This window comes from Lithobates pipiens, unplaced genomic scaffold (assembly GCF_037356315.1).
Source record: "Lithobates pipiens isolate NorthernLeopardFrog02 unplaced genomic scaffold, aLitPip1_a1.2 Scaffold_16, whole genome shotgun sequence".
Classification (NCBI taxonomy): domain Eukaryota; kingdom Metazoa; phylum Chordata; class Amphibia; order Anura; family Ranidae; genus Lithobates; species Lithobates pipiens.
This window is the reverse complement of record NW_027507748.1, coordinates 638,939,882-638,952,607: the sequence shown is the minus strand read 5'-3', so window position 1 is coordinate 638,952,607 and position 12,726 is coordinate 638,939,882. Positions and strand designations below refer to the sequence as shown.

At 44.7% G+C, this 12,726-nt stretch overlaps 1 protein-coding gene across 7 annotated transcripts in view; it reads right to left on the bottom strand.

Annotated features, from left to right (window-relative positions):
• LOC143984009 (uncharacterized) overlaps positions 1–12,726 on the bottom strand; it is a 204,637-nt gene that overhangs the window by 117,146 nt on the left and 74,765 nt on the right. For all 7 annotated transcript variants that reach the window (XM_077484256.1, XM_077484255.1, XM_077484259.1 and 4 more), the window contains 2 exons: positions 10,164–10,243; positions 7,724–7,761 (listed from right to left, as the gene is read on the bottom strand). In XM_077484256.1, the coding sequence (XP_077340382.1) occupies positions 7,724–7,761; positions 10,164–10,243 (118 nt within the window). The remainder of the gene's footprint in view (positions 1–7,723; positions 7,762–10,163; positions 10,244–12,726) is intronic.

Here is a 12,726-nt window from a genome sequence, read left to right as displayed (position 1 = left end):
ATGATGTCACTGCTCATTTTACAAGGTAATAACTAAGTATGAAAAGACATTTGAGCCAAACAAAATACATTTATACCCTTTGTGGCTATTTAGGCATATATAATTAGAAGAAAGTTTTTGTGCCCAGAGTACAGCTTTAGGGGAAACTACGTGCCATTAAAGCCTTGTTCCACTCCTCACCCAATAGAATAATATTGTGTTTATATGCCAGCTTTTTGACCAAAGCAGCAGTACAACTGTTGGGGTTTACAGTTGTGGATACAGTATAGCAATCAATCTGATGTATGTAGAATTGGTTAAGTTGTATCTATAGTAAAATCATATATTCTTTTGCACATTGTATTGCAATTATTTCCAGCCTACTCCTTTTTAGTGATGGCCCGAACCTCCGACGGGACGTTTCGCGAACGTGGACCGCGAACGAGGCCGACCGTTCGCGAAACCGAACGTTCGCCACGGGCCCCATTGACTTCAAATGTTCAAACCTTTAGGTCGAATTTGCAGCCACAAGGTAATTATTAGCAGGGAATACATAGTCCCACCACCTGGCCAATGACATAATACATGTATGAGGTGAATTTGGGATCGATAACTACAAGCATTCTTTTTTTATTTGGAAAATTGTTCTGACAATTCAGGACTGTGGAGCGCATGAAGGCAATGGAGGAGAGGGAAGGTCAGGGACCAAGGTAGGCAAAGAAGAGGGTGCAGGAGATGATCACCAGCAGCGTCACATACAGCAATGACACATGCACCGTGATAGAGGCATCTGACAACAAAACCGTGATAGAGGGCACTGACATCAGCAGCATGACATAAAGCATTAACACCAGCACCGTGACATACAGCATTGACAGCAACACCGTGATAGAGAGTACTGACATCAGAAGCGTGACATTAAGCACTGACATCAGCACCGTGATATACAGCACTGACAGCAGCACCGTGACATTAAGCACTCACACCAGCACCGTGATATACAGCACTGACAGCAGCACCGTGATAGAGAGTACTGACATCAGAAGCGTGACATTAAGCACTGACATCAGCACAGTGATATACAGCACTGACAGCAGCACCGTGATAGAGAGTACTGACATCAGAAGCGTGACATTAAGCACTGACATCAGCACCGTGATATACAGCACTGACAGCAGCACCGTGACATTAAGCACTCACACCAGCACCGTGATATACAGCACTGACAGCAGCACCGTAAGCAGCCCCAGGAGGAAGTCAGCACAGCACAGGGATGGTGTGATCCCCTCATAGTAAGCAGGCCCAGGAGAAACTCAGCACAGCACAGGGATGGTGTGATCCCCTCATAATAAGAACCCCCAGGAGGAAGTCAGCACAGCACAGGGATGGTGTGATCCCCTCATAGTAAGCAGGCCCAGGAGAAACTCAGCACAGCACAGGGATGGTGTGATCCCCTCATAAGAAGAACCCCCAGGAGGAAGTCAGCACAGCACAGGGATGGTGTGATCCCCTCATAGTAAGCAGGCCCAGGAGAAACTCAGCACAGCACAGGGATAAGAAGTTTTGTGGACCAAGCAGGTTGTGTGTTAGTGATTAGCAGACTGTACGTCAGTCCCTATACCAATGAAGGACTGCTGCAGTATAGGGCAGCGGTCAGCAGTGGTGCACCTCAACCCTATCTATTGTGGACCGATAGCGGTCCTTACAGAACAGCAGACTGTACCGCACTCAACCCTATGTACTGTAGCACCCTAGACCAAGTTACCAGTCCTTATAGGAACTTTTGTGGACCAAGCAGGTTGTGTGTTAGTGATTAGCAGACTGTACGTCAGTCCCTATACTGCTGAAGGACTGCTGCAGTATAGGGCAGCGGTCAGCAGTGGTGCACCTCAACCCTATCTATTGTGGACTGATAGCGGTCCTTACAGAACAGCAGACTGTACTGCACTCAACCCTATGTACTGTAGCACCCTACACAGACCAAGTTACCAGTCCTGATAAAGAGCTTTGTGGAACAAGTGAGTTGTGAATGATTAGCAGACTGCAGCAGAAGGGCAGCAGTCAAGTATAATATTCTTTCTATATTTGGAAGAAAGAATATTATACGTGTACAAGCCTATTACCGTACCACTGATACCAGTCCTGAAAAGAACCTTTGTGGAACTAATAGTAACAGCAAGTCTTTAAACTGACCCTCACTGCCTGACAACACTGCTTCCTTCCTGTCCCTATACAAAGTGGCAAAAAAGAGTAGACTGGAACGATTAGTGGTTACTGGAACAGCTCTTTTGTGGACCTGATAGTAACAGCTAATGATGATGATGATGATGAAAGACTAATCTGGCTGTCCCTGTAGCACACACCGTCCTTTCCCTTTCTCTAAACTGACAAAAGACACTCAGGCTGCTGCAAGAATCAGTAGCACAGCAAACCTATATACACCTAACACCTATACCAGTCCTGAAAAGAACTTTTGTGGAACTAATAGTAACAGCAAGTCTTTAAACTGACCCTCGCTGCCTGACAACACTGCTTCCTTCCTGTCCCTATACAAAGTGGCAAAAAAGAGTACACTGGAACGATTAGTGGTTACTGGAACAGCTCTTTTGTGGACCTGATAGTAACAGCTAATGATGATGATGATGATGATGATGAAAGACTAATCTGGCTGTCCCTGTAGCACACACCGTCCTTTCCCTTTCTCTAAACTGACAAAAGACACTCAGGCTGCTGCAAGAATCAGTAGCACAGCAAACCTATATACACCTAACACCTATACCAGTCCTGAAAAGAACTTTTGTGTACCAAATAGCTAGCGTTTTATCTGTCCCTACTCCACACAGCAACCTTTCCCTATAGTGACAGAAGAAAGAATGTAAAATGGCCACCGGATCGGGTGTATTTATAGGTTAGGGGGAATGTCCAAGTGTCCATGTGCTGTCATGTCTCAATTGGCTGTCCTGTACCCCATGATAGACGTGTCATCATAGGTCAAAGTTCTTTTACACATTAAACACGTAAGTCCGCCGGGGCGAACGACGGGAAAAGGCGAGCGAACGAGCGGACCGCGAACGACCGAAATTCGCCGCAAAACGACCGCCGGGCGAACCGTTCGGCCATCACTACTCCTTTTATTCTGAACAATCCTGAAGTCGAATTCTATACATTCACCCTTGTGTCACACATTTCACAGAGCCTTCCTTCTGAACTACAGCAATGCTGTTGGGAGGAGTTTCAGGAGGTGGAGTCATTGCAGAAATCAATGCTTACAGGCAGCAAGGTACCATGGGATGTGTAGTCCCTGGAAATCAACAGTTAACCAAAGGAATGAGCATAGGAGAAGCTGCAAAGCATGCAGGGATTCCAGGATGTTGTGGAAAGATGTCCAGCACGCACAACGTGAAAAAAGATTTTTCAAGTAATCTTATATTGGATTGCAAAAAATAAACTGGTGTTTGTATTGCAATTACAATGCAGATGTTATAAAAGAAAACTGAATACTGTGGCCATAGAAATCCTTTAAGTTTTACAAAGGAGAATATCTAAGATCAGAGGAAAGGTACACCATTTAGGCGTAGTGTGCCCTATTTAGAAGTAACAGAGCAGCATATGACCAGTTGAAATCCCACTTTAAGTTCTGCAGAATTGACCATAAAGTGTTATTAAACCAAAATGTGGTGGCTGCATTCGTTTTTTTCTATTTTTAGGCTTTTCCCATCTTAACCTGATGATGCTGCCAGTAAACATGTTATTTTCTAACTTCCTTTAACAGATCAAGATCAAGCTGTGCAGCAAAAGTAGTAGATAGAGAATGGAGACAAACAGTTTAAGGCTAGGTTCACACCATAGCGATGCGGGAACGCCGCGAATCCGCTGCGTTTTCCCGCATCGCATGCCTCCCGCCGGCAGTTCACACTGCCCTATGCGGACTGCTGGGAGTGTCAATGAAATGTTAATGACACCCCCAGATCAGTCCGCATATCGCAGTGCGATCTGCAAACTCGGACAGTGAACACCCATGCGATCCGATTCTGCTGCGGACCAAAAAAAGGGTCCTGTGCGAGTTTGCGGCGGGTGCGATGCGAATTCAGCCATACTATCTGTATGGCTGAACTCGCATCGCACAGACAGATCGGATGTGATTTGCACTACAGTGTGGTGCGAATCACATCCGGATCTCTCACCCGCAGCGGTGTGAACCGGACCTAAGGGCTCTTGCACGTTCAGCCTAATTGCCAGTATATTTCTTCTGCCCAATCAGCACAGGTGCATCGTACAGGCTGTCATTGATATGAACTGTATATAGTGCTAAGTATAGTGCTAAGTAAGCACGAGTTACATTTTTTTTAAAAGAGAAGTCCAGCCTGAGCTCATTTGGCTGGGCTTCTCCTAAGGGTCACAGGAGTGCAATTTGTTTTGCACTCTTGTGACCATTTTTAAGCAGAGGGCAGTCTAAAGTGTGCTCTCTGCTGATGTCACCAAGATCAGTCCAGACACCACGTCATCCCAACCCTGGAAGTCTGGATCCGCCAGGTGCTAGACTGATAGGTGTCTCAGCCTCTCATTGAGCTGCTGAGACGGCCGTTCCCCGCCCCTCCACAGCTCAGCACTCCAATGAGCATGGAGGAGCAGAGCAGGATAGCTTCTGATTGACAGCGAGCAGCTCTCCTCTCTGGGAGGTGAGAGAAGTAAGCCATCAGCGGTGTTCGATGGCTCGGTTCTCAGTAAAGAGGTGGCAGGGGACAGATGCATCAGACTGATGCTGCATCCACCTAGGTAAATATGATTATGGGATAAAAAAATATCTCTATTTGGAGACATCAGGGGTCTAATGGATCCTCAATGCCTCCTCTGCACTCCACTGCAGATAATTCAGCTGAGATCTTGCTTGATTAGTTGCTTTCCTGGGTACAGTAGCCGGAGAATGACCGCTCTGAATCAAGAAGTGACGCAATACACATCTTTCCTGGTTTATTGGACACATATTGGGGAAGACTGGGAAATGCCTTTTCCCTGATCTGCTCCTGTTCTCAACATGTGAGCATTTTATGGCAGTTCCAGGCTCCATGGAGAGCCAAGGAGTCACCGTAAGCGCTGACGGTGTTCCTGGTACCATAAAAACTCTAGTGCAACCCGTTTCCTTGAAACCTGATCACCAGCTATAAAAATTTATACCAGGTAGTTTTAACCCCCATTTCAGGAGGTTTATAAACATACCTGGTAGACAAGAGGTTAATGGTTTGTAAGCTGCAATATGTTACATTTTTGTTTTGGTGGTTAAAGCGGGACTGCACTGCGGAAAAAAATATTAAAAGCCAGCAGCTACAAATACTGCAGCTTCTGACTTTTAATAAATGGACACTCACCTGTCCCGGGGTCCAGCGATGCCGGCAGCCGAGGCCGATCGATCGCTCGGCTCTCGGCTGCTGCCGTCACCATTCTAGGTGAGGGAATCAGGAAGTGAAGCGAAGCGGCTTCACTTCCCGGTTCCCTACTGCGCATGCGCGAGTCGCGCAGCGCAATAGGAATTGTCCGCGCTGTCTCTGGAACCCGTGTGTGTCCCAGCAGACAGCGCGCAGGGACAGGAAGAGGCATAGACTCCCGTGGGAGTCTATGCCCGGAAGTGGGTGTAAATACCTGTCTTTGACAGGAATCTGCAACCCCCTCCCCCCTGAAAGGTGCCAATTGTGACACCGGAGGGGGGGAGGGTTCCGATCAGCGGAAGTTCCACTTTAGGGTGGAACCCCGCTTTAATACTGATTTAAAAGAGGTATTAAATCCAAAAGCAAACATTTGGTGATCCAGCCAAAAAGTCTGTGATTTTTCAACAGAAAATGTAGAAGTTAATGCCCCGTACACACGAGCGGACTTTTCAACATCCAAAGTCCGTCAGACCGAGTCCGTCAGACTATCCGATCGTGTGTGGGCTGCAACGGACTTTAGCTTCACAAAAGTCTGACGGACTTTAGAAATGAAGCATGCTTCAAATTTTCCCGACGGAACTCCGCCGGACCCGGTCCCCTTCGAAAAATCCGCTCGTGTGTATGCTACTCCGACGGACTAAAACCGACGCTAGGGCAGCTATTGGCTACTGGCTATGAACTTCCTTATTCGAGTCGGGTCGTACGTCATCACGTTCGAATCCGTCGGAGTTTAGTGTGATCGTGTGTGGCCAAGTCCGTTCGGCCGAAAAGTCTGTCAGAACTCCGTCGGAACTCCGGCGGAACTCCTTTGGAAGTCTGTCGGACATAAGTCCTCTCGTGTGTACGGGGCATTAGAGTGTTGAGACAGACTATTTACCACTGACAAGGGTGCTTACAACGATCAGCTTTTATTTATTCACATAAAACCTTTATCCCAAAGGGAAAAAAATGTTGCTGCAACTCCTTGTGTAACTGCAGTATGACCTGGAGTTTGGCTTTAATTTGTTAATGTATCTAAATTTACAAGTACATCTAACACTCCCCAAACTGACAATGCTGCTGTCCAAATGTGCCCCTGTGCTCCTTCATCCCAAATGTGGGCACTCTAATACATGTGGTGTGTTAGGCTTCATGTACACAGGACGCTTTCACAACCTCTCCTGGACGATTAAAAGCGGTATTTCCACAAAAAAAATAAAAAAAATAATTAGAAGTCAGCAGTTACAAATACTGTAGCTGCTGACTTTTAATAATTGGACACTTACCTGTCCCAGGGTCCAGCGATGCCGGGGATGGAAGCCCTGCTCATCTCCCCCTCCGCTCAGCAGCGCTGGCATTTTAACTGTGGGCGCCCGGCTGTGCCTCCACAGCCGGGCACCCACTGTGCATGCGCGAGCCGCGCGCCGTGACTGGCCGCGCAATCGTGTGGGACCCGTCACATGTCCCAGATGATCGCCTAGATGGAGAGGGCAGAGCTGTTCTCCCTTCCTGCGCCAAGGAAAGTGACGTCAGGAGCCCAGGCGCTGAAGGAGGCAGACTACGAGAGACCCCCTAGCAACAGGCATTTAGAGGTGAGTAAAAAAAAATAAAAAATTCTCCAAATTTTTTTTATATTTTTTTAAGCACATTAATAAATAATTTTTTTTGAGGTGGAACTCCACTTTAACTTGACATATAGTAACCCATGTTTAAAACGTCCGTTTTGCCACATTTAGTGGCGCTTTGCTATGTTTGCATTTAAAAAAATATAAATATATCATATATATATATATATCTATCTATCTCTATATCTATATCTATATCTATATCTATATCTATATCTATATCTATATCTATATATATATATATATATATATATATATATATATATATATATATATACACATTTATAATTTTATTTTTCAAAATAACTAAAACTGAAGTGCCTCTAAACGCAGCTTCTGAACCTTTTTTTGCTTTCCAAAAAAAGCCTCTAAACTCAACTGCCTAGAAACTACTGTAAACACCCCTGTGTACATGTACTGATAAGACGACATAGAGGAGAGTTTAGGGGCAGCTGAAAAAAACACCCAACTTCTCCTGTTTACCAGCAGCAGTGTACATGAAGCCTAACTGGCCACCAGGTGAAAACAGAAAAAAAAAGCGTAAAAACGAAAATGAATTCAGCCACCACATCTAATGATTAGTAAGCTGCAAAATATAAAATTTTTGTTTTGAGTTTAATACCGATTTACACCATTTGCCCCTCTTTATGGAACAGTCCTTGCAAATAAGATCATCATGTATTAATAAATTCTGGTTACTTAAATAATATAACTTACGTTTGCTGCTGCAAAGTTGGAGATGGTTCTAGTGCTTTCTAAACATTAATAACACAATACCAATATTAAGAAGTAGCAGTGAGAAAATTCAAAGACAAAATTTACATTGCAGATTTTCATAACCTGAAAGACTGGAGTACTTTTGGCAAGCATCTCCTTTTCAGCAAATTAAAAGCAATGAGCTGCTAATAAGGCGATTTCCAATAAGAGGCTAAATAAAACCAGCCATACATTAGTAGATTTCTGAAGATTTGTACGAACATTGCTGCGAAAAATTTGCCTTAGTAAATTTAATGGCCTAACAAATGTCATTCAAAAGTACTTCTAATTTTCGTTGACTTTTAACATGTTTTTGGAATGAATGGATTTTTCCTAAAGAAAACCACATTCACTGTTTTTTTCCCAAAAAGTTTTCCATCCTGTATCTTCAAATTTTCTCGTCATTGCGGTTAAAAACAAATGTCAATTTGACCTCACTGACGGCTAGAAAATCAAACAAATGTTCTGAAAACAAACATTTTCTAACAAAATTCTACTAGTGTATAGTGTAGTGTACTAAGCTTTACCCTAGTTTCACACTTCTGCATCTTCTGCGGGTCGCATTTGCGTGGGCACAGCAGACCATTTAAATGAATGGGCTGTTGTGCCTGCGATTCCGCAAAAAAAAAAAAGGGATGGGCCAATTTTTTGACCATGGGATTTTCCAGTGGTTCTCATACCCGCAAAGCACGTTGAGATGTGTGGAGGTGCCATTCAGAATGAATGACAACCCCACGCGTCTCCTAAGAGCAACGCGATTTGGCTGCGGGTGGGAGGGGAACAGATGCGATTCCTGCACCCACAACCAGAAAGCACAGTGCGGGCTTGTGTGAGCCTAGCTTTACTCACTACACTCACACTGCATCAGTGATTACCGTATTTTTCGGACTATAAGGCGCACGTAAAAGCCTAAATTTTCTCCCAAAAACGACCGTGCGCCTTATAGTCCGGTGCGCCTTATATATGACCTGTTGACATCGCTGGAGTTCTTTGTTAACAGTATCTGTCATCTTGACGTAAACCTTCGGACTATAAGGCGCACGTAAAAGCCTAAATTTTCTCACAAAATCGACCGTGCGCCTTATAGTCCGATGCGCTTTATATATATGGAAATATCCATTTTATCAGCCGGTCGTTGCTAGTGCGCCTTATAATCCGGTGCGCCTTATAGTCCGATGCGCCTTATATATGGAAATATCCATTTTATCAGCCGGTCGTTGCTAGTGCGCCTTATAATCCGGTGCGCCTTATAGTCCGAAAAATATGGTACATGCAAATGAAGGCGAATAAATGCAGGCATTGTCAGGCTCCCATTGTTCTTAAAGGTGCTTCCTGTCTGCACCTATTTGCATGGATCTCTGTTGAGTCTCCTGTTGGTAACTGCAAAACGGCCCCAAGTGTAACTGGGGCTAATGATACAAAGGTGCAATTTTTTTCTTTTTTGAACTTGTATCATTTTCGGCTGCATCATACTCTTGGTTCTAGGAAAAAATATTTCACAGCAGTGTTAAGGCCCGATTCACACCTGTGCATTTTTAGTGCTTTTTGCATTTTGCAGATTTGCACTACAGAATGTGGCCCATAGGAAACCATGTTAAATGGACAGTGGTGCAAATCTGCAAAATGCACTAAAAATGCATAGGTGTGAATCAGGCCTAAGGCTTGATTCACATCTATGCATTTTGCTTTTGAGCGTTTCTGCAGTGCTTTTTGCAGTGTTTGCCAAGTTTTTACAGTGATTTTGCAGCAATTTTTATTTTTTTACACTGTATATAGGTGGTTGCTAAGGAGGGAGCCGTGAAGCCAGCCAGCCACCACGTCCTTAACAACCAATGAGTCAAAGTTGACAAAAGGTCTTCTTCCACTTCTTTCTCCTGCCTTCTTTGTCAGGTGTCCTTCTTCCTTCGCTGCCACTCCCACTGACAACCCTCCACCAATGCTGCACGCGCCAATGTTAAGCATTTCTTAGATAACTATGGGGTGTGGCTATCGGAATACATCATCCAGAGGCCCTGCCCCCTTGTGACTTCATGGACCCATCATGACCCAGGCGGTGAAGTCACAAGGGGGTAGGGTCTCCGGATAATGTCATCTGATGGCCACGCTATTTTATTACACAATTTTTTTTTAGCTGGCAATTCTTATTTTTACATTCAGCTGTCAGCGGGGATGACAGCTGAGGATGAAACACAGTACTTGCGTTTTGGATATGGGTCCATTGAAGTCCATTATATGCAAAATGCTGCATTTTGTGGGAAAAAAATCCCAGACCCTTTCCAAAAATGCAGAGGCACATACATGCATTGATGTGAACGTGTTCCATAGGAACCCATGTTAAATAAATTCCTTGCATTTCTGCAAAATGCATCAAAGCTGCATTACAAATATTTACAATACTGACCATTTGTTCATGATATGTGTGATCTGACAGCATGTGCATGCTTTCTGGCTCCGTTCTCATTCCTGGATTCTGCTCAGCTCCTGAAAACAGGATAAATTGGAAGTAAACTGAATTGTGCACCTTGGATAATTTGTGTCCACAACACAAAACACATACATGGAGATTTAAAAAGAATGGAACAAACAGAATCTTGTATAATAACTAATCAGTTTCTAGGTTTGATTGTCAAAGCTTAAGGTCCCTTTCACACTTGTACGACTTGTCCCACAATTTGGGACTGCAAAGTCGCATGACAAGTCGCTCCTCATGATTTCCAATGACAACCATTCATATTAGTGCAACTTCAAGTTGTACTGACTTCAAACTAGACCCTGCACTACTTTTGTCCAACTTTGATGCGCGTTACACAAGCAATGCAAATCACGGCAAAATTGCAGCCGTAAAATCAGGCGTCTTTGAAGTCGCAGTAGTGTGAAAGGGGCCTAATTGAACAAACTGAAGTTAAAAGCCGATTGGTTACTATTCACAGCTGCACCAGATTCTTTGTGCACTAGTTATAGTAAACCTAATAATTTATACTCGGGAATAGCTGACATAGTCACGTTTGAACATATTTTGATAATGATGTAATTGTTGGAATAAAACAATGGAAGTGAAGTAGGCAATAAAACATCTGTTAACTACTTGCCGTTCACGCTATAGCCGAAAGACGGCTACAGTGCGGACTTGATTTGCCGGGAGCCCATCCATGGATGTCCTCCCTGCGGGGCGCGCGCGGGGCGTTCTGTGATCAGCGAGTCTATGAGACTTGCCTGATCACAGATCTGAGTAAGGGGTTGATCCCGACCCCTTACCACGTGATCAGCTGTCAGCCAATGACAGCTGATCATGTGACCTAAACAGAGCTGATTGCCAGCGGCTGCAAGAGGGACATCGGTCCCGATCATGGAGAAGCTTTTGTGCCCACTAGCCTCATCTACCAGTGCCCACCAGCGCCACCTATCAGTGCCCACCAACACCACCCATCAGTGCCCACAGTGCCACCCATCAGTACCCAGTGTGTCATCACCAGTGCTGCCTATCAATATCACCTACCAGTGCCCACAGTGCCAGCCATCAGTGCCACCTACCAGTGCCCATCAGTGACATCAGTGTCCATCAGTGCCTTCTTATCATTGCCCATCAGTGTCGCCTTATCTGTGCCCATCAGTGCAGCCCATCAGTGCCCATAAGGGCCGCCTATCAGTGCCCATCAATGCAGCCTCATCAGCGAATATCAATGAAGGAGAAAAATTACCCGTTTTCAACATTTTATAACAAACTCTTAAACATGTTTGTTTTGTTTTTTTAAATGTGTCTATTTTTGTTTGTTTAGCAAAAAATAAAAACCCCAGCTGTGATTAAATACCACCAAAAGAAAGCTCCATTTGTGTGAAAAAAATGATAACAATTTCATTTGGGTACAGTGTAGCATAACCACGCAATTGTCATTCAAAGTGCGACAGAGCTGAAAGCTGAAAATTGGTCTGATCCGTAGGGGGGGATTAAGTGTCCAGTAAGCAAGTGGTTAAATAGGGGTGTATATTTATAAAGTATAAGTACTGGAGGGGGGGGGGGGGGGGGGAACCTTGAGGATATGGTTTATAATGCTGGAAAAGTAGATGCAATGGATAAATATGTGATTTTAATGTTTATTTTTCTATTTTGTATTGAAGAAAATAAGGAATAAAGAATAAATAGTAAAAAAAAAAAAAAAAACAGATAAAAGTTGAAAAGCTATTACTACTATAGGGGTTCATACATATGGGCACATTCCTCCTCTTATAAAAAAACCAATATATTTTGGTGCCCAGGAGGCCACAGTGTTGCATGCATGCGCCCAAAGACATGAATGGTTGTGGGCGGCTGTACGCAGGTAATGTCTGTACATATGCGCCACTTGCGATGTGCCACTGTAACATGTACAGATGTTACAGTCGCATGTAACTGCGTACAACCATAACCAATAATGTCTATGGACAGCTATCCGCAGCACCAGGGGCTTCCAGGCACCAAAATATATCAATGTTTATATACTGTAAGGAGAAATGTGCCTGTTTGCATAAGCCCTTAGGCCCCTTTCACACAGGCGCCTCCGTTTGGCGGGATCTCTTCCCCACTGATCCCCGCTGAGCAGGCAGGTGACAGGTCCACCTCCGTCACTGTGCAGAGCGGAAATGGACACAGTCCCATTCTCTCCTATGGGGAAATCAGGTAAAAATGGACCGCCAGTCTGTTTTCATCCTATCCGACAGACGGATGGAAGACAGGACCACTATCCATCTGGATTTTGCGGGTAGGATCGGCATGGATAGCGGCAGCTGTCAGTGGACATGTCACAGCTGACATCTGCCGCTCCATAGGGCAGAGTGCAAGGTCCCACCTGGTCCGCCTGAAAAACTGACAGGAGGACCTGCTCAGACAGCCCATGTGAAAGGGGCCTAAGGCTCTTTTCCCCCCCTCTATTTTCACCTGGTGATCTCGCCAGTAACACACCTCCTGTATTCAAGTGCCTACATTCTGG